General features: G+C 50.7%; 1 protein-coding gene across 9 annotated transcripts in view; it reads left to right on the forward strand.

The window, feature by feature from the left end:
• The window catches only part of KIF17 (kinesin family member 17), a 47,258-nt gene extending 25,680 nt beyond the window's left edge, over nt 1-21,578 (forward strand). For 2 of the 9 annotated variants that reach the window (XM_044769882.2, XM_044769890.2), the window contains 8 exons: nt 326-473; nt 2,010-2,566; nt 5,227-5,438; nt 7,892-8,123; nt 16,851-17,109; nt 18,265-18,335; nt 20,151-20,286; nt 21,222-21,578. In XM_044769882.2, the coding sequence (XP_044625817.2) occupies nt 326-473; nt 2,010-2,566; nt 5,227-5,438; nt 7,892-8,123; nt 16,851-17,109; nt 18,265-18,335; nt 20,151-20,286; nt 21,222-21,400 (1,794 nt within the window). In that variant the 3' untranslated portion in view covers nt 21,401-21,578. The remainder of the gene's footprint in view (nt 1-325; nt 474-2,009; nt 2,567-5,226; nt 5,439-7,891; nt 8,124-16,850; nt 17,110-18,264; nt 18,336-20,150; nt 20,287-21,221) is intronic. The other 7 variants (XM_044769884.2, XM_044769886.2, XM_044769883.2 and 4 more) reach the window with 7 other exon arrangements.
• Nucleotides 21,579-22,308: the final 730 nt, after the last annotated feature.

Raw genomic sequence — 22,308 nt, forward strand, 5'->3', positions numbered from 1 at the left:
TAAATGTCCTTGTTGATGGGTTGAGGACCATTTGGTTAAAACGTATTCGTTAATGCAGAACGGTGTTCGTGGTATGTTGCTGTGTGGAAAACACAGACCACAGACAAATATGTGTATTATTAACCCATTAAAAATGCGTAGAGGAGAGTTCCGACGGGTCTTCACCGGCCAGAAATTATCCCAGTGTGGTGTAGGTAATTTTAATTCTGTTCTTTTGGCTTATTTGTATTTTCTGGATTGTTTGAATGACCAAAAAGGAGCCCTGAAGGTCGTGTTCTGTACTGGTGGTAAAGTGCTGCCCCTGGGCGTCCCCTGCCGTCCCCAGGAGTACGAGGAGCGCCTGGCCCGGCTGCAGGCCGACTACGAGGCAGAGCAGGAGTCCAGGGCCCGGCTGGAGGAGGACATCACTGCCATGCGCAACTCCTACGACGTGAAGCTGTCCACGCTGGAGGAGAACCTGCGCAAGGAGACAGGTGGGCGCTGCGCCCCGGCCGTCGGGAGGGAGGCCAGCCTGCTCTCCTCCTGCTTTTACTAATGGAGGTTTATGGAGCATTTTCTACGAACCAGGCTCCGTTCTATTTAATCCTCACAACAGCCAGCCAAGGAGGTCCCACAATTACCCTTATTTTATAGATGAGGAAACTGAGGCACAGAGAGGGTAAGTAACTTGCCCAGTGTCAGACAGGTGGTGACGTGGAGCCAGAATTTGAGCCCAGGCAGTCTGACCCCAGAGCCAGTGTTCTTGCCCGCAATACCACATCGTGATGCTTTGGCCACGGGCTGGGCCCCAGCCCGAGGCTGACTTAGAGCTGTTCATACGTCATCCCTGTTTGACAGCTGAGTCCCTTCCCCGAGTTTCTGCGTTGTCTACAGTCTCCTCTCCCTTTTGAGTCCATCTCTTACCAAAGCAACCACATTCTGTAATCAGCGTTCAATCATTAGCAAGATCTTTAACCTTCCTGGGAGTTTTTGTCTTCTTTTAACATTCTAGAATGTCCCACTCCACCGTTCTCATTCAAATACCCTGCTGCGAGGCAGCCCGGACACCTAGTACTCACCCAGATGTTGTAACGTCCATCGTGTCGCGGCAGTGGTATCGGTCACGTCATTGGCACCATTTATTGGGCGTTACTGTGTGCCAGGCATGGGCCAGGTGTTCCCCCGGAACTGCCTCCGTGCGCCAGGACTCGCTGCAGCCTCCCGTCACCAGTGTGCACTCGGAGGCTGGGCGAGGTCCAGGCCGCTGGGCTAGAGGGTGGATGTCTTCTTCCAGCAAGGGGAGCGTTGGGACTTCTCAGGGGAGCACAGGACACAAGTGACAAAGTAGTGGGTGGGATGCCAAGGAGGCGGTCTAATACCCATGAGCGGGGAGCCCTAAGGAGGCCTGTGTGATCAGAGTCCCGTCCCAGCTGGGAGGAAGCGGCCACTCTTGGTGTAGACCCGGAGGAAGAGGGGAGGGCAGGTTCCAGCATTTTCTGTCTTTCTCAGTGTCCCCTCCAGTCCAGTCTGAGTATGAGGCCTCCGAGTGGTTTTATTTGGTCTCTCTAACATTCATGCACAGTGTTTGTTTAACTCTCATGGATCTAGCTCATGCCATGGGCAAGAGCCCTGAGCTGGACACCCCAGCGGGGGCCCCTAGGGTTCTTGCATGTGAAATCTAATCAGGAGCTCAGCCTTGGAGGCAGTAAGACCCACACGGCAGTCAGCTTCCCTGCTGAGAGCAGGCCCCAGGCAGGCTGGTAAGAGCCTAGCACCTAAGACCTGGGAGGTCAGAGAAAGGAGACATCACAGTGCTGATCAGGGAAGGCTTCCTGGAAGAGGCAGAAGGAGACAGCGTTGAGTTCTGATGGGGGAGAGGGCAGTGGAGCAGAGATGGGAAGCCAGTATCTGGGGGTGCAGGGAGGGCTCTTCAGCTGGTCTCTTGGAGACAGTGGGCTTGGGGCCCCCTTCCAGGGAAGGGTCCTCTCATTCGAACCTGTAAAAAGCTGAAGGAAGTTCTCCACTTGCAGAGGCCGTTCTGAAGGCGGAAGTCCTCTACAAGGCTGAGGTCATGTCCAGGGCTGAGTTTGCCAACAGGTCTGAGAACTCGCCCACGTTCCAGTACGAGGTGGCCGTGAAACCCGAGGTCTCCTCCATGGCCGACACGCTGCCCCGGGATGATGTCTCCAGGACCCAGGGTTCCTCCAGGTTGGAGGGACTGCCCAAGGTAGAGGCCTCCCAGTCGGAGATTTCTTTTGGGTCTGATGAGTCTTCCACATTCCAAGAAACCTCCATGTCTGAGGCCTTCCCAGGGCCCGAGGAGCCCTCCGACCTGGAGTTTGCTCTGCCCGACGTGGAGGCCAAAGTCAAGTACTTCTTGGCTGAGGATCTCAGCCAGGAGGCCATGGAGCCTCTGCTGGAGGGGGAGCCGTTACTCCAGGAAGCCGAGCCACAGCTGATGCCCCCGGAGCTGTTATCAGGCCTGCACGACCCGTTTGCTGAGGTGGAAGCCAAGCTGGCCCGGCTCTCCTCCACGGTGGCTAGGACGGACGTGCCCCAGGCGGACGTACCCAAGGTCCCCATGCAGGTAGCTGATGTCATGCAGGATGCCATGCAAAAATTCAGCAGGCAGAGCTGGGCTGGGGGCACGGAGGTCATTGCGCATGTGCAGACGACTAACCTCTGCCCCTCAGGCACTGCCTGCACCGTCTCCGTGGTGGCTTTGGCTTGGTTGCCTGCTGGGGGGTCACTGATATTCAGAGGTCTGGGAAAGAGAAGGTCTGTCCAAAGCTTGGTGAATCAACAGGAAAGCAGAGATGGAGTTACAAGGCTCTGCCAGGCGGGCACCTGTACTGCCACCGTGTGGAGATGGCTGAGTTGCCATGGTTACACTGAGCATCCAGGCCCCAAAGAGCTGGAGGTCTTGGTCCAGCCTCACGCTCTCGTAGGCTCAGAGCAGCGAGCTGGGCTGGGGGTCTGCGGGAGTCCAGTTCCCTTTCAGGGACCACCCAGGGGTCCTGGGAGGCTGTTCTTCCTCCCTCCTGCCCCTCTGTCCAACATCTTCCCCCTTTACAACCCTTTTTGTTTTAAATGTTTTCCTCTTTTCTCCCCTTTGTCCTTTTTCCTTTCCTCTCGTGTGTGTTTGCGCACACACGCGTGTGTGTGTAAAGAGCACAGGGCTTTCAGTCCGACAGACCTGGGTTCAGATCCCGGCTCTGCTCCTCACTCAGCTGTGTGACCGTGGGCACTCGCCTCTCTGGGCCTGTTTCCTCATCTGTTAGATGGGGGTGCCCATGCACTTCACACGGGGTCATGCAGGTTGCGCTCCTGGGACATAGCCGGTGCTCAGAGCGTGCCCTGTCTCCCCTCTCTCGCCTGTTTCTCTCCCTCCTCCCCTCACCCCTGCTTCCCACCCCTCCTCTCCACAGTGACAGGCAGGAGGAGGAAGTAGGGTTGGTGAGCAGTGTGGGGAGCTGAAGGGGCGGTCGGGGCGGGGGAGCAGAGGATGATTCTGGCCCAACCATCCCTCTCCCTCCCCCACCCCGTTCTCCTGTAAGCACTCCTACCTGCCAGACTTGCTGGAGCCCGGTGACCTCTGGTCTGAAGCCGCAGCGGCCCACGACCTCCAGCCCAGGGCTGTGAGTGCCCCTGCGCCAGGCCCTCTGTGCACTGGGAGGAGTTCCAGGGGCTGGCTCTTCCTGTGACATTCCTGCTCGTCTCCTCCCTCTCTGGGCCTCAGTTTCCTCATCCGAGAAGCAGGGACAGCAACCCCAGCCCTCCCCCAGCTTATCAGAGGCGGCCCACTACAAAGCCGTGGACCCACAGGAGGAGTGTCGTGCCTCCTGTTACTGGTGTTAGTAGGAGGCTGCTCTATGGACAGTGATTGTCAGACTTTCCTCAGTCTTGGAACCCTCGTCTAAAGCGTAGAGGCCCAGTGTGTGCCCTGGGTGAGGCCGCAGGGAGCTGCTGGGGGCCCCTGGGGCACTGCCAGGGAACCCCCGTGGGGGTGCGGGGTGATTTTGAACACTGCTGCTCTCAGACTCTTTTCTGCTTAAGAAAGCACGACAGGGGGCCGGCCCGGTGGCGCAGTGGTTAAGTTCATGTGCTCAGCTTTGGTGGCCTGGCGTTCACAGGTTCAGAACTCTGGGCACGGATCTAGCACTGCTTGTCAAGCCACGATGTGGCGGTGTCCCACATAAAATAGAGGAACATGGGCACGGACGTTAGCTGAGCAACAGTCTTCCCTCAAGCAAAAAAGAGGAAGATTGGCAATGGATGTTAGCTCAGGGCCAATATTCCTCGTTAGCTCAGGGCCAGTCTTCCTCACATACACACACACACGCAAACCACACAACAGGCCACAGGGAGGGAGAGGAAAGCCTTAAATCCACCCCCATTTGTGGAGAGAGAAAACCACGTGCCAGCCTCTGGACCCCATCAGTAGGTAGGAGCCAGCACCTGCTCAGCTCCCCTGGCTGTACGGTGACACTGAGATGGGACCTGAGCAGGAAGAAAGGGCCGGGGGAGAGCATCAGGCAGGGGGACAGCACCAAGGTCCTGTGCTGGAAAGATCTTGACTTTCTCCGCAACGGATAATGTGGCAGGAGAAGTGGCAGGGTGGATGGGTGGGGGCAGGGGAGGGCTGGGGAGGCAGGGAGCAGGCGCGGAGGGCGCCGCCTGCGGCGGAGGAAACTTGTGAATGAAGTGGGAATGGCGAAGGATTCTAATCAGGAAAGGGCTGTGATCAGTTGACATTTTTTTTTTTTTTATAATTTTCTTTCTTTTGGCTTCTTCTTTTTTTTTTTTTTAAAGATTTTATTTTTTCCTTTTTCTCCCCAAAGCCCCCCAGTACATAGTTGTATATTCTTCGTTGTGGGTCCTTCTAGTTGTAGCATGTGGGATGCTGCCTCAGCGTGGTTTGATGAGCAGTGCCATGTCTGTGCCCAGGATTCGAAGCAACGAAACACTGGGCCGCCTGCAGCGGAGCACACGGACTTAACCACTCGGCCACGGGGCCAGCCCCATCAGTTGACATTTTAAGAGAATCACCCTGGCTGCCACGTGGAGCCTGGTGGTGGGGGCGGGAAAGGGAGCTGGGAGACCGTTTTGGGGGGTGTTGGTGGAAGTGGCGGCAGTAAGAACTGGACAGGGTGCACTTTTGTATAACCGGGTGTCTCCAAGCCAGAGGTGACCCGTCCCAGACTGCGAGGGATGCCCGCCTCCAGCTTAGTTTCTCTTTGTGCTCAGGAGGTTGACCTGGACCTGGACATGGCCAAGGAGGTGGTGTTGGCAGCAGAGCCTGGCATGGAGGCCGAGGCTGAGGCCCAGGTGGCCTTGGAGGCTCCGCCTCAGGCCCCACTGGCCATGACAAGTGTGAGAAGGGACAGTGTGGGTGTGGAGGTGGCAGTGCTGACTGACGACCTGCTGCCCATTGTGGACCAGCAGCAGGTGCTCGCCCGGTAAGCACCGCAGCTTGGGGCTGGGGGGACCCCACATTGGGGCGGGACAGAGCTCTACCCTGGGGGTGGGGGTCCCCATAGATTATTCCCGAGCCCTGCCCAGCTCTCCTCCTGCTGTGGCTGGGGAGGCCCTGATGCTCTCCAGGAGCAGTGGGGCAGGGAGGTGCTGGAGTCAGCCAGGCGGGCAGGGCTCTGCTCTGGATGCTGCGCAGGAGCCCCCAGATCCCCAGGCGCCTGCTGGGGAGCAGCCACTCTAGGAGGAGGTGAAGGCGCTCTTGGCCACCTGGCTTTCCAGGGTCTGCCTTCAGGTCGTGGGAATCCCAGGGCAGAGTGATGCAGGCTTTCCTCAGGGCCCAGCCCAGCCTCCAGGGCCCTCCCAGAGAAACGACATGCCCCCCCCGGGGACAAGCCACCCCAAACTCCCTCTGAAGTCGCCTGGGGAGCTGGGCTTCCCTCACTGGCTGTGCCGCTTTGTGCAAGTTACTTAACATTTCTGAGCCTTGGTTCTCACTCGTGTAAATGAGGGCAGTGTCAGGCCCATCTCTGTGACAGAGTCCGCCCCACGTCCACAGTTCAAACAGTAACTCAGCAGCCACTGCCTGCTGGGCACCAGGATGCAAGGACAAATGAGATGCCACCCTGGCCTTCGAGGTGCTCCCTGGCCCGGGGGGAGGCAGATACCCAAGGCCCAGGTTCTGCCTCAGTTAGAAGGGAGAGGGCTGTGCAGTCAGCTGCTTGGGTTCCCATCCGCCTCCACCACTCCCTAGCTCTACCACCTGGGGCTGACATTAAACCTCTCCCTGCCTTAGCTTCTCATCTACAAAATGGGTATAATCAGAGTTCCAGCTTGAGAAGCTTGTTGTGAGGGTCACATGGGACAGGGCCTGCAGAAGTGGCAGCCCAGCCCCAGGCACCCAGAAAACGCTCAGCATCTTCGCGGCAGTTTTCACGATGTGGTCTGGAGTGTAGTCAGGGAAGGCTTCCCAGAGGAGGGGACACCTGAATGAGGTTTGCATGACAGATGCCTCAGGGATGGCATTCGAGGAACAGGCCACAGCCAAGATGACACACAGGCACAGAGGGGGATGTCAGCCTGGGTGTTTGGAGAAGTCTGAGCAGCGGGTTAAAGCTGAGTGAGTTAGGGGTGCAGTGCAGGGGGCGATGAGATAGACCTGTGTGCCCCTGGGGGCTCGGGCTTCATCCTGATGGGGACCCTAGAAGGACTTTACAGAGAACAGTGACTTGGACATGGCTCCCCTCTGCCCTGCTGCCGTCTGGCTTAGAGCTGAGCCTGAAGCTGAGTCTGGGCCCAGCTGCTCAGTGCACAGTTCCATTCTTCCGGTGAGCGTGGCCTGTCCCCAGTTCTGAATCCTGGGTATGCCTTTAGTTACAAGCCCCTTACACCCCTTTGGAAAGAGGCAGAGTCTAAAACACTTTTAGGGCTTTGTCAGACAGTGAGGAGTTCCACACAAGCCTTTCTTTGTAGTTGTTTACAACTTGTACTTTAAAGAACAAAACTCGAAACATTTGTAAGCATTTTGGATATAAATATTTTTAAAAGTGTATTATGCACGTCCCTGCCTGGTTAAACATTGTGGACTGAATTTTTTTTTTTTTTGCATTTTCTATTGACATGTAATTGACATATAACATTATCTTAGTCTCAGGTGTACAACATAATGATTCGATATTTGTGTCCATTGTGAAATGATCACAATGAGTCTAGTTAACATCCACTACCACGCATAGTTAGAAAAATCTTTTTCTTTTTTTTCTTGTGATGAGGACTTTTAAGATCTATTCTTTTAGCAACTTTCAAGTATGCAGTACACTCTTGTTAACTCTAGCCACCATGCTGTGCGTTACGGCCCCAGGACTTATTGATCTTATAACTGGGAGTTTGTACCTTGTGACCCCTTTCACCCATTTCACCCATCCTCCACCTCTGGCAACCATCAGCCTGTTCTCTGTATCCATGAGCTCGGTTTTTTTTTTTGTTTGTTTGTTTGTTTTAGATTCCGCATAGAGGTCATACGGTACTTGCTTTTCTCTGTCTGACTTACTCACTTAGCCTAATGCCTTCAAGTGCACTGAATGTGATGAACATTTTTCACAGCCCAGGGGTATCCTAAGGCTGCAGGTCGCCTGGGAGCACAGACGCCTGCTCTGCACTGGGCAGCGAGTCGGGGTGGCTTAGCTCTGGGTCCACGGGGAGCTTCTCGCCCTTCCTGTTGGGCACAGCCGTCGCCGTGGTTGAGTGCACAGGCTTGGAGTTAGGTAGACCTGGCAGGAGTCCTGGTTCTGACCCTGAGCCAGCGGCTTCACCTCTCGGAGCCTCGCTTTTGGTCTCTGTGAAGTGGGGTTGTTGGAAGGATTCGATGAGATCATGCTGGACAGCAGGTGCTCAATGACAGCAGACATTGTCCTGCTTGCTTTGTCCTCCACGCGGGCAGTTTGCAGCTGTTGGAGCAGCAGGTGGTTGGAGGGGAGCAGGCCAAGAACAAGGACCTGAAAGAGAAGCACAAGCGGCGGAAGCGGTACGCTGATGAGCGCAAGAAGCAGCTGGTGGCGGCGCTGCAGAACTCGGATGAGGACAGCGGGGACTGGGTGCTCCTCCACGTCTACGACTCCATCCAGGAGGAGGTGAGGGCCAAGAGCAAGCTGCTGGAGAAGATGCAGAGGAAGGTGAGAGCCTCGACTCAGACACCCGGTCCCCAGCCTCGCCTCCCCCCAACCCCGACCTGGGCGGCCACTGGTGGGCGTTCATCCATTCTCTCTCTTTTTTTTAATTGAGGTCATATTGGTTTAGAACATTGTGTAAATTTCAGGGGTACGTTGTTATATTTCAGCTTCTGTGTAGACTGCATCATGTTCACCACCAATAGTCTAGTTTTTATCCGCATCCATTCTTTACTCAAGCATTTATTCAGTGCCTACTGTGTGCACACCCTGTTCTGGAAGCAGTCACAGTGACAGATGTGTCTCCGCTGTCTTGGAGCTTATGTTCTAGCGGGAGTGTGTGTGTGTAAGAAATAACAGAGAAACAAGCCAGAAAGTGTGAGAGAGTGATAGTGCTGTGAAGAGAATATGGGGCGGGCAGGACTTTCTTCTTCCTTTTTCACTGTCATTGAAGTATAAATGCACAAATCACAAATGCACAACATAATTCATTTCCACAAAGCAAATGCACCCATGACCCCAGCACCCAGAGGGAGAGACTGAAGGTTAACCGAACCCCAGGAGTTCCTGGGGCCACCTTCGATGGGGCGATGGGAAGTTCTGGTGAGGCCGTGACTTCAAAGGTGGAACCTGAAAGATGAGAAGGGGCAGCTCGTGATGCCCTGAGGGAGGAGAATTCTGGGCCCAGAGAGGGGCCAGGGCCGGTGCTGGCAACGAGGTTAGTGGTTCCAGCAGCAGAAAGGAGGCAGACGTGGCTGAGCCTTGCGAGTGAGGACAAGTAGAGGGTACGAGACTCTGCCGTCTGTGACAGTCACGTATGCTTCCTTCAGAGCATCCTCTGCATGCTATGGGCCTCAGTGTCCTCCTTTGTCACCTGCAGGGTTCCCCGCTCCTCGTCCCCATCCAACACTGGCAGCCAAAGGTTCTTGCCAAAGATAAAGCTCATGCTTTTTTCCTCTTGAAATTTCTGTAGTTTTTAATTTTCTTGGCTCTTTTCATGTCTTTTAAAATACCTCTCGTTATGTTTTCGGTTGAATTTGCTCTTGCATGGACATCTTGTCATTTGGCCTACGTATCTAAGTCTTTAAAAAATTCTTTCCTGCGTTCGGTTAAAGTCCCATTCCACATCTTCTTTGTGTGTGTCCATTTCCATTTTAAGGGTTTGGATTTCTGATTTGAAACTTTCGCATCTGCGAATACTTGTTTCGGGAAATCTTATTCCCGGGGGTGTTGGGTTACTGTTTTCATCCGTTCGGTTCTGTGCTTGTGCTTTGGGAGGAATTTTCTCCGCTGAAATGCTTTGATCCTCCTTTTCTGTTTCTCACAGCAGCTCTGATGAGACACATCTGCTCTCTCCTGTTTCTTTCCTGACGTGTGGTTTTTCTGTGCTCTCAGTAACAGCCGAAAGCAGAGGTGCCGGTTTGTTTAGGCAGTGGCACGCTCTTCTGTTCAGATGGTGAATGCAGTTTTCAGCTGAGATCTTCGTTAGTTTCCTATTGCTGCGTAAAACAACACGTTATTACTTCCCAGCTCTGTAGATCCAAGTCTGGGTATGGGGCGGCTGGTGGCTCTGCTTAGAATCCCACGAGGCTGAAATCCAGGCGTCGGCTGGGCTGCGTTTTTTCCCAGAGGTTCTAGGGGAGAATGCATTTCCAGGTTGTTGACAGAATGCAGTCCTGTGTGGTTGTAGGACTGAGGTTCCCACCTCCTTGCTGGCTGTCAGCCCTAGTCATCCTGCATTTCCTGCCTCCTGTTCCCCTTCAAAGACGACTGGGACAGTTGGGTCCCATGCTTCAGATCTCTCGCTCTACTCCTGCCTCATTTCTCTGAAGCATCTCTTCTGCTGCCTGTCTCTCTGCCTCCCTCTTCTGCAAGGCCCATGTGATTACCGTGGGCCCAGGGGATAATCTCCTTGTTTTAAAGTCATTTGATTGACAACTTTAATTCCATTTACAAAGTCCTTTTTGCCATGTAAGGTAACATATTCACAGGCATAACACCAGGAGACAAAAATCTTGCCTTCCAAACGCTTTTTTTTTTTTTTGGTGGGAGAAGTCAGTGTGTCTTTTGTGTGGTTTTCTCTTGTTTGGACTTTTCATTTCCATCTCAAGGGCGCCTCCTGCTTCTCAATGCTCTCGAAAAGTCCTCCAGGAGCGCTGCCTTACGGAGACTAGTTCCTGGGTCCTGCACGCATCCCCGTCTCTTCCATCGGTTTCCAAGTAGCAGAGCTGTTTTCAGGGTTCCCACTCAGAGTGGGACACTCTCTTTTGGGGAGTGATTTTATCTGCCTTCCATCAGCTTGCCCTCACCACCTATGCTCTCCCAGGTGCCTCCACTCATTTTACCCCTGTGGTGGGGGGATTGGGAGCCATCTGCTGGATTTACAGGGAATTTGAAGTTTCTAGTGCTCTCTGTCTCCCAGTCAGTAGGCCGGGCTGAGGATGGTTTTATTTTCTCTCCTTGTGCTGTCTATTTTTTTGGAGGCTCTCTCTGGAGAGATTCAGATTTAGGTGGCTGCCATTGTCTTCAGGTACCCAGAACTCGGTGTGTATTTTCTTTAATATAAGCAAATATGTGTGTGTGTATGTATACATCCCCCCACCACATCCGTATCCCCCCACTTCTTGGATGAAAGTAGCTATAATACACACTTCTCTCCACCGAGCTTTTTTTCACATAACAGTTTATCCTGAAGGTCACTCCACAGCAGTATCTAGGAATAGTCCTCGTTCCTTTTTGCTGCTGCATGGTCCTCCTGTGAGGCCGTATCACTGTCATTGTCAGTCTGCTCTCGATGGACATTTGGGTCGTTGCCAATCTTTTGCTACAATAAGGAGCACTGGAGTGAGTAGGCTGTGCAACTACTTTTGTGGTTTTGGTGGGTTGCGCTGGACTCAATTCCTCCAGAGGGTTTGCTGGGACAAAGAGTAAACACATATGTGATTTTGCTAGGTCTTGCCAACTTCCCCTCCAGGGGGGAGTGTATCCTTTCGCATCTCCACTAGCACGCTGTGTGTTTTCTTTCAGGCTCATCAACAGAATATAGTGAAAACACTGAATTTTTGCCATTCTGATGGATGATCCATAGGATCTCAGTGTAGCTTTTTTTTTACATTTTTAAAATTGAGGTATAATTAACATATAACATGATATTAGTGTCAGATGTACAACATAATCATTCAATATTTGTATATATTGCAAAATGATCATCACAATAAATCTTGGTAACATCCATCACCACACATAGTCATGATGCTTTTTTTCTTGTGATGAGAACCTCTCTTAGTAACTTTCACAGGTGCCACACAGTATTATTATTATTATTATTATTTTTTAAAGATTTTATTTTTTTTTCCTTTTTCTCCCCAAAGCCCCCCGGTACATAGTTGTATATTCTTCGTTGTGGGTCCTTCCAGTTGTGGCATGTGGGACGCTGCCTCAGCGTGGTCTGATGAGCAGTGCCATGTCCGCGCCAAGGATTCGAACCAACGAAACACTGGGCCGCCTGCAGCGGAGCGCGCGAACTTAACCACTCGGCCACGGGGCCAGCCCCGCCACACAGTATTATTAACTGGAGTCACCATGCTGTATGTTACATCCTAGGACTCATTTATTTTATAACCCCGTGTAGTTTTAATTTGCATTTTTCTTACTTGGAGTAAGGCTGGGCATTTTTTCACCTGTTTTAGCAACATTTGCAGGCTTTTTTCTCTGAACTGTGTTTGCACCTGTTGCCCGTTTTCCTAGAGGGTCATGGTTCTTTTTCTTCTCTACTTGTAGCAGCTCATTATAGCAAGAGTATTATAATTTATATTAGGAAAACTGACTCCCGATCTGTGATATAAGTTGGAAATATTTTTTTCCAGTTTGTCATTCACCTTTTTACCATGCTTTATGGTATTTTTGTCATACAAAAATTAAAAAAATTTTATTTTGTCAAATTGATCAACTTTTTAAGTATTGCATATAGATTTTGAGTCATAGTTGGGAAAGTTCACTCGTATTTTCTTCTAAAACTTTTTAACATTTAAATCTCTGACCCATTTGGGATTTATCCTGGTGCGTGTGTGAGGAGCTGATCCAATATTATCTTTTGTACATGACTCTCCATGTTTTCCAGCACCATTTTTCAAAAAGTCCATTTATTTTCCACTGACTTCAGATGGATGCTGCTTTTATTGTATCCTAAATTTCTATATGCGTTTGGATGTATTTCTGGATTTTCCATTCATTTCTCTTGCTCTGTCTATTCATGTGCCAGTGCCAGCCACTTTATTTAAAATTCGGAGGTTTTATAATATGTTTTACAATCTCATAGGACTAATCCTCTCAGTGATTTTTTTTCCCAGGTTTTTTCTGGATATTGTTTTTTGTTTGTTTTTTGCCAAATGAACTGTGTAAATAATTGGGTTAGCTCAAAAGAAAAAGAGAAATAAAGAAAGAAAAAATTGATAGAATTTCTGGGGGAGGGCTGGCCCAGTGGCACAGTGGTTAAGTGCGCACGTTCCACTTCTCAGCGGCCCAGGGTTCGCTGGTTTGGATCCCAGGTGTGGACATGGCACCGCTTGGCACGCCATGCTGTGGTAGGCATCCCACATATAAAGTAGAGGAAGATGGGCACGGATGTTAGCTCAAGGCCAGGCTTCCTCGGCAAAAAGAGGAGGACTGGCAGTGGTTGGCTCAGGGCTAATCTTCCTCAAAAAAAAAAAAAAAGAATTTCTGGGGGAATCATGTTATATTTATAAATTAGCTTGGGAGTATTGATGTCTTTATGAGGTTGGATTTTCCTCTTCGGGAACATACATGGTATATCTTTCTATTATTAGTTCAAATCAATTTTTGTGTCACTTAGGAGTGTTTTATAAATTTCCTCATATAGGTTTTGGACATATCTTGTTAATTTCACACCAAGGTATTTTATCTATTTGCTTTCCTCTATGGGGTATCCTCTTCCATTATATCTTCTATCTAGATTTTGTTTGTAAAATGAAGCCTATTGGTTTTAAAAAATCATTGTGAAATAGAAGAGAACACTTTTTAAATTCATTCTACTGGGCCAATGTCACCTGGTACCAAAATCAGACAAAGATGTCACAAAAATACTACAGACTAATATTTCTTATGAATATAGACACAAAATGCTCTACAAAGTACTAGCAAACCAAATCTAACAACAGATAAAAACGATTATACACCATGCCGGACTGAGATTTATCCCAGGAATGCAAGGTTGGTTTAGCATCTGAAAATCAATTAATGTAATACATGATATCAATAGATTAAGGGACAAAAACCACATGATTATCTCAATAGATGCAGAAAAAGCATTTGACAAAATTCAAAATCTGTCATGTTAAAAACACTCAACATATTAAGGATGGAAGGGAACTTCTTCAACTCGATAGAGGGCATCCATGAAAAATTCACAGCTAACATCGTGCTCAGTGGTGGAACACTGAATGTTTCCCCCTGAGATGAGAAACAAGAAAAGGATGCCCGCTCTCACCACTTCTACTCAATGTTGGACTGGAGGTTCTGGCAAGGGCATTTAAGCAAGCAAGTGAAATAAAAGGCATCTAGATTGGAAAGGAATAGGCAAAACTGTCTCTAGTTGCAGATGACATGATCTTTATATATAGAAAATCCTGAGGCATCCACTAAAAAAGCTACTGGAATCAATGAACAAGTTCAGCAAGTTTGCAAGATACAAGATCAATAAGCAATAAGAAATTGTATTTCTATACAATAGACAATCTGCAAATAAAATTAAGACGATAATTCTATTTATAATATATCAAAAAGAATAAAATACTTAGGAATAAGTTGAACAAAAGAAGTGTAAAAGTTATATTCCAAAAACTATAAAACATTGTTGAAAGAAATTAAGAATAAATAAATGGAAAGACATCCTGTCCTCAAGGATTGGAACACTTAATATCAGTAAGATGACAGTACTCTTCAAACTGATCTACAGCTTCAAGGCAATCATCATCAGAGTCCAGGCTGATTTCTTTGCAGAAATTGACAAGCTGATCCTAAAGTTCATATGGAAATGCAAGGGACCCGGAATAGCCAAAACAATGTTGAAAAGAAAAAAGTTGGAGGCCTCACACTTCTCAGTTTCAAAACTTACTACAAAGTTACAGTAATCAAGACTCTGTAGTGCTTGTGTAAAGACAGACATATAGGTCAATGGAATGGAACTGAGAGTCCAGAAATAAACCTTCACATTTACAGTCAATTGATTTTCAAGAAGGGTGCCAAGATGATTCAATGGAGAAAAGACAGTCTTTTCAAGAAATTGTGCTGGAACAACTAGCTACCCACGTGCCAAAGAATGATGCTGGACCCCAGCCTCACGCCATATACAAAAACTAACTGAAAATGGATCAAAAACCTAAACGTAAGAGCTAAAATCATAAAACTCTTAGAGGAAAGCAAAGGCGTAAATCTTTGTTATCTTGAATTAGGCAATGCTTTCTTAAGTATGATGCTAAAAGAACAAACAACAACAACAAAATAGATAAGATGGACTTAATCAAAATTAACACTTTTGTGTTTCAAAGGAAACTATCAAGAAAGCGAAAAGAGAGCCCACAGAAGGAAATAATATATCTGTAATTCATATCTCATGATAAGGTGTTTGTATCTACAATACATAAAGAACTCTTACAACTCAAGAATCAAAAGACAAATAACCCAATTTAAACATGGGCAAAGGATCTAAACAGACATTTCTCCAAAGAAGGTATACAATTGGCCAATAAGCACATGAAAAGATGCTCAACATCATTAGCCACCAGGAAAATGCAAGTCAAAACCACGATGAATGACCATCTCACACCCAGGGATGGCTGTAATAAAAGACAGATGATAACAAGTGTTGGTGAGGATGTGGAGAAACTGGAGCCCTCAAACGCTGCTGGTGGGAATGAACACTGGCACAGTTGCTTTGGAAGATAGTCTGGCATTTCCTCAGTTGGTTAAACGTAGTGTCACCACATGACCCAGCAGTTATACTCAAGAGAAATGAAAATATGTCCACACAAAACTTGTACACTAATGTTCATAGCAGTCTTATTCATTATAGCCCCAAAATGGAAACAATCAAGAAGGGAAAAATAAAATGTGGTCTATGCACACAATGGAACGTTATTCGGCAGTGAAAAGGAATGAAGTACTGATACACGCCACGACGAAGAGGAACCTTGAAGACGCTGTGTTAAGTAAAAGAAGCCAGACACAAAAGACCACATGCTGTATGACTGCATTTATATGAAATGTCCAGAATAAGCAAATCTATAGAGACGGGAAGTAGATTGGTGGTTGCCTTGGGCGGGGGGTTGGGGAGAAATGGGGAATGACTACGAATGGGTATGGGGTTTCTTTTTGACTGATGAAATGTTCTGAAATAGATGTGATGCTTGCACAACTCTGAATATACTAAAAACCAGTGAATTGTGCACTTTACATGGGTGAATTGTATAACGTGAATTATATCTCAATAAAGCTGTTATAAAAATCATTGTGATTCCAGATGTACCATATATAAAGATTATCACCATGAGCACCATGTATCTACTATCCAGCTTAAGAAATGGCCCATTATGGGGCTGGCCCAGTGGCGCAGTTGGTTAAGTTCGCACGTTCTGCTTTGGTGGCCTGGGGTTCGCCGGTTCGGATCCCAGGTGCGGACATGGCACCGCTTGGCAAAAGCCATGCTGTGGCAGGCGTCCCACGTATAAAGTAGAGGAAGATGGGCACAGATCTTAGCTCAGGGCCAGTCTTCCTCAGCAAAAAGAGGAGGATTGGCAGGAGATGTCAGCTCAGGGCTGATCTTCCTCAAAAAAAAAAAAAAAAAAGAAATTGGCATTATGAATTTAGTTAAAGCCCCTGTGTACCCTCCCTCCCTGATGGCTCCCGCCCACCTGTGTCCCCCCAGGTCTCCTCTCTTCTCAGTTGGTTCCATGTGGTTATCATTCCCATGAATGTAAAACCTCCTCCTTTACTAATCAAACTGCACCTGCTCTCTGAGGACGCGGACTGTGCGCCCAGGAGTCTGGAGCCTCAGGGAGAGCATGGTCGCAGTTGGAGGTGGGAGACCCCTGTGCTGAGGAGGGAGTGGAGGGCAGTCCGGCAGACCTGGGTAGGCGATCAGAAAAACCTGGAATCCATGTCAAATCAAGGTGGGTCTGACACTTAGTCCAGTGTTCGTCGCATCCTAACAGGGCTGTGCGGTGGGGGAGTGAGGACTGTGGACTCTGAGAGTCTGTGCCTATTGCTCCCCGTAGAAAAAGAATTCATACAATTCTCTGAGATCTTTTGGGACTGTGGTGACCATAGTGTTGTGTCTGGAGCCTTCTGAAAGGCGCCTGAATACACCGTAGGAATGTGGGATAGTGACTGAGGGCTGGCGGCAGGAGTGATGATCCATTTCTTTGCCTGCTTCCTGCAGGGCTGTGGACACTGTAGGTGCTCATTTAAATGCTGGGTGGCGTGGTGGGAGGGTGAGTGAGTGGATGGAAGGAGGAACGGGTGGGTGGCAGGCAAGGTGAATGAATAGATGGAAGGATGACTGGACAGATGGTGGAGATAAGAATGGATGGATGAGTGGATCAACAAACAGACGGTGAGTGGCTGGCTGGAGGGGCAGTTAGTGGATGCAGAGGTTGGGTAGAGGGTGAAATGTCTGGCTGGGCCTCCGGCTCACTGCTTGTCATCCTTTGCTTCCAGCTTCGGGCAGCAGAGGTGGAGATCAAAGATCTGCAGTCGGAGTTTGAGCTGGAGAAGATCGATTACTTGGCCACCATCCGGCGGCAGGAACGTGACTCTATGCTCTGCCAGCAGCTCCTGGAGCAGATGCAGCCCCTGATTCGCCGGGACTGTAACTACAGCAACCTGGAGAAGATAAGGCGCGAGTCCTGCTGGGATGAGGATAATGGCTTCTGGAAGATCCCCGAGCCCATCATCATAAAAACCAGCCTCCCAGTAGGTCAGGAGCCTTGCTGTCCACTCGGCACTCCCCACCCTCCTCCACAGTTCCCCCTCCTGCGACTGACGGAGCCATGTGCCCCTCCCCGCTGGCTGTGGGCGCAGCAGACGTGACCCTGGGTATCCAAAATGTTGGGCACCTGAGAGAATGGTGTGTTCTAGAGTCAGACAGATGGGGGTTGGAATTCTGGTTCCACCCCTCTGTGTGTGACCTCTTTGGGACTCAGTGTCCTCACCTGTGACATGGGGATTAACAGTAGCACCTTCCTTAAAGATCGCTGGGTGGCTTAAAACGTGTTAATACACATCAAACTCTTAGAGCCTTCCCTGGCACATTTTAAGGGGTGGCACATTTTATCCTTCTCTCCATCATCACTGTCATTATTTCATCCTACAACAACCCTGTGAAAGACATGGATTACCTCTCTTACACACGAGGAAGCTGAATCTCAGAGAGTGTAAGTGACTTACCCAGAGTCACAATCATAGCCGTAAGTTGTAGGACCAAGGATAGAATCCAGCTGTTCAGAGTTTTTCATGCCTGGTTCAACTTCAGCTTTTGCCATTGACCTCCTATGTGACCTTATGAAGGTCACTGTCCCTCTCTGGGCTCTGGTCCCCTGATCTTCACAAAGAAGGGGCTAGGTAAGATGATTTTGAGGGCCCCTGCGTCTCCACTGTGGTGGATCTTTCTCCAGCCACGGAGCTGGCTTTGCCCATTCAGGGAGCAGCAGGCTCTTACATCCCGCAGGGCCCCCATCAGTCCTCTCCCTGGTCCGAGAGTGTTCGTCCAGGTCCTACATCTCTGATGTTTACGGATGGCCGCTGACGCCATCCCTGCTGAAACGCCAGCCAGCTCCGTTTCCCCAAGACTACGGGCAACAGCAGTTTCTTTTCTTCCTCCCGCCCCCACCAGCCTGCTGTCTTGCCTGGAAGCAGGGGAATGGCTTCTTTGGCACCTGAGCCCTCCTGCTGTCTGCTTCCTAACGTCATCCTCGGCCTGGGCTTGGAAGCCTGAGCCAAGCCTGAGCCAGGCCTGACCCCGATCCCTGAGGATAGTGTGGCAACCTCCCCGCTCCCGCCGCGCCCCCCCCCGTCCTGGTCCCTCTGGTCCTCACGCCTGGTAGCAGTGACTGCAGCTTCTGTTTTCTCATAGCAGTTTCAACAGGGCCACAGAACAAACCAGCCCGCAAAACCTCTGCAGCGGACACGGGCGAACCCGGCACGGTAAGGCCTCGGGAGAGCGAGTGAGGGGTGGGGAGCTGGCGGGGCTTTGCCCCAAGCTGCAGCGGGCCAGCATTGCTGTAGGGAACTGGACTTGTGCTTTCGTCCCACCGAAGGACACAGCAGAGCGCTGAGCCGGACCCTCTCCCTATGCCTGCCTGGCACCTAGGCCCTCAGCCGCTCTGGCCCTCACGCAGAGGCGCTTACGGTCCTAACCAGAGGGAAACCAAATGGTTCCAGCCAGCCCATCCTACTAGAGAAGGATGGAAGCTTCAATCTCAGAGGCCAAGCAGTGCATCTGGTCCCCTGGGCCCCAGCTGGTATCCTTGGACCAAAGGATCCTCAAAGGAGCCATGAAAAAGTTATTGGGATTCTAAAATCACTTTATTTTCATATCTCCCATATTTTGTATTACAACCAAAATACATATCCTCAAAGCAGAAGTCAGTAAACTTTTCTGTAAAGGACCAGATAGTAAATATTGTAGGCTTTATGGGGCATATGGTCTCTGTCACAACTACTCAACTCTGCCATCATAGCACATAAACAGCCATTGACAATGCAAAAATGAATGAGCATGGCTATGTTCCAATAAAACTTTATGTACAAAAACAGTCTGGGGGCCAGGTTTGGCCCATAGGCTGTAATTTGCTCCTGCCTTAAACCGTTACAGATATTTCAGAAAATCCCTACAGAACATACCTTTGTAGTCACGATAAGGCCACTCATATGTTAATGAATTCCAGCCAGGCATCTCTGCCTGAACAATTCAGGGTGGCTGCAAGGAGTGTCTCACACTGGTCTAAAGCTCTGATTGGCTGCTTCTGATAACTTAACTTTGTATAAAAGGGAAAGTTGTTCCTGAAAAAACCATTCTTAACCTGGGACCACAAAGGGGTTATATTAGTCAGAATGCATTTAGTTCCAAGTGATAGATACCCAAGCAATCATAAGCAAAATAGGGACTTTATTGGTTGATGTTAAGTGTTCCAGTTTCAGGCATGGCTGGATCTAGGGGCTCAAACAGTCAGTGTTCTGTGTTTCTTCATCTCTTGGTTCCGCTTCCCTTGGAATGCTAGCTTAGGACTCAAGCAGGCTTTCTCCACATGGCTGGAAAGATGGTTACTGGCAATTGGTGATCTGATAAGAAGAAAAAACCAGTCTCTTAAAGCAACCTTAAACCAACACTTGTGGAAGGATTCTGATCAGCTCTGCCTGGTCATGGGCCTACTCTTGGACCAATGTCTATGTCCAGAAGATGTAGTTCTGTGATTGGTCCAGTCTGGGTCACATGTCCAGCTGTGTAGCCAGGGGGTGGGCAGGTGGGAGTGGCAGTGCTTAGAGCACTGTGAATGATCACCCCACCAGGACCATGTCCAGTGGGAGAAGGATAGTCCCTGAAGGAAGAGATTGAGGCTGAAGAAAATAATAGTCCTTGGGGATAAAGAGGTTGGGACTCTGGTTCTAAAGGTCTTGAATGTGCCCCTGAGCTGAGTACTGCGTTACCTGTTCCATGAACATGTGATGGGTGTGGGGTGTGGACTATCGCCCCCGCCCCTGATGGAGCTGGCAGGATACCCTGTTTTGAGCTTTGCAGGAGGGAACAAGGCACTTCCCGTCCCCAGGAACGGGTGGGGAGTGGGCTTGGCTGGAGACTGACTCTCTTGCTGTGAGCTGCCTGGATCCCACCCTGGCATCTGGGGTCTGTAGAGGGGAACAGCAAAGGGGGCAGCCCCCACCCCACCTGGCTTGCAGATGCTGAGCCCTGGGTAAGGGCCTGGATAAGAATTGCACAAACAAAAGGTCTTGGCCCCTGAGGGTCTGGAATCTCAGCAGAAGGAAGACCGCTACAAGCTGATGCTCAGCCGGAGCGACAGTGAAAATATTGCCAGTAACTACTTCCGGTCGAAGCGGGCCAGCCAGATCCTCAGCACGGATCCCATGAAGAGCCTCAGTGAGTCCCCTGCGCACCCCTGTCCTCCAGCCCCTCCCCCAGAGCCATCCCCGCCCTCGACCAACTGGGAGGGGCCTGAGGCTGGGGGCGATTTGCAGTCAGACAGGCCTGGGTTGAAAACCCGTTCCCTCTCTGAGCCTCGGTTTCCTCAGCTGTAAACTGAGGGGGATGTACTGACTTCTCAGGAGTAGGTGAGAGGAGGTGGGGAACGGCCCAGCCCAGGGGCTGGCACCCGGCAGGTGCTCAATACACAGTCTCCGCTTTCCTCTACCCCTTCGGCTCCTGGGGGAGGGGTGCTGTGGGATTCATGTCTCCGCTGACACACAGTAGGCCCTCAGCATGCAGCTCAGGGCCCTGGCCACAAAGGCAAAACACTTTTAAAGCAAGAATCAAAAAGCACTTCATTCTTCTGTTTTTAAAACTAAAATCAAAGACCACAGAGCTGCCAATAAACTATCAATGAAAAGCAAATCTCAGTTCTACAGTGAGGTTATTCAAGAGGCAGAGTAAGTGAAGTTGAAGAACAAGGAGGGAAAGAAACATCGGTTGAGTCTCTGGCATCGTGCCCATGCTGCAGATGAGGAAACCGGGGCTCAGGGAGGAGCAGCTCCCCAGCGTTACCCTGCTAGGAAGGGGTGGAGCTGGGCTTCGAACCCAGGCATGTCTGGCTTGAGATCCCAGGCTGCCTCAGTCTGAGGCTTTGAAACCCCACACTCCCAGCCCAGACCCTTGGATGCAGACGTAGTTCTGTCACCCAGAGCAGCTTCTCAGAGCTTCGGCTCCCAGCTGTGGGACCAGGGCCTCTGGCTGGGCGGGGGGGGGGGGGGGGGGGGGGGGGGGGGGGAGGGGCCAGACTCTCCACCCGCCCACAGAGCATTTTCTCCCCATCCCCGGCACTCCTGGCTGACCAGCCCCTCTGCCCCTCTTCTCCACAGCACATCACAGCTCACCGCCAGGCCTCAGCTCTCCACTCAGCAACAACTCTGCCACCTCGCCCACGCAGGCCCCTGAAATGCCCCAGCCCCGGCCCTTCCGCCTGGAGTCCCTTGACATCCCCTTCAGCAAGGCCAAGCGTAAGAAAAGCAAAAGCAGCTTTGGCAGTGAGCCCCTGTGAGCACAGCTGCCTGCTGCTGCCCTGCCTTTATGTTTCCGTGAGACTGCCAGGCCCTCCCAGGGCAGCCCCAGCCAGGCCTCCTCCCACCAGCCCCCCACAGTGACCAGGAGGCCTGAGGGGGCCCTTGCGCTGGGAAGACACATTCCGTTCCCTGTTACCCAGAGAGCCTACCTCTGCCTGGGGCATGAGCCTTCGGCAGGCTGGACCATCCTTGGAGAGGCTGTGCTGGCTCTCCATGTCCCAGTAGTGTTCTGTCTGCTCACCTGCCACAAAGCCCACCGTTTGTGCCCACCAGTGTTGTCCTGTGCCTCTTTGGGCTCAGAACCTCAGCTCTGCCTCAAGGCCTTCACCAGCCCCGATGGAGTGGGCAGCAAATTCCACATGGATCAAGCTCAATATCTTGGCGACTGAAAATCATGCCTCCACCCATGGGCCCCACTTCCTGGGGGAAGCCCTAGGGATGGGCACAGGAGGAGTCGTGGAGCAGCTGTTCCCGTGCTGCCCACCCCCAGCTGGTCTGTGGCCCAGAGGAGGCCACTCCACATTCAGCTGCCCCAATAAACTGCCTTTTACTGATGAGTTCCCCTCCCTGATCCTCTGACAGCGTCGCTGGGGCCCCTCCCTGCCACTGCTGCCAGGCTTTCACAGGAAAGCTCTTTCTGGAGCATGGGTTCTTACCGACCTGAGGCCTTTAAAACCAGCGGGCCCCAGGGTTTCTGCAACTCCCTGAATCACGAGTCTAAGTGCATTTTTCTGGGGAGAGCATCTGAACTGTCATTAGATTCCCAAAGGATCTGTGACCCAGGAAAGCAGAGCCCTTGTTTTGGAAAATAGAGGCCACATCTTGCTGAGGCCCAGAGAAGGCCCAAGTTTGACAGCCCTCAGGGACGCTGCTGGAACTGGGTGTC

The sequence above is a fragment of the Equus asinus genome, chromosome 5 (genome assembly GCF_041296235.1).
Source record: "Equus asinus isolate D_3611 breed Donkey chromosome 5, EquAss-T2T_v2, whole genome shotgun sequence".
Lineage (NCBI taxonomy): Eukaryota > Metazoa > Chordata > Mammalia > Perissodactyla > Equidae > Equus > Equus asinus.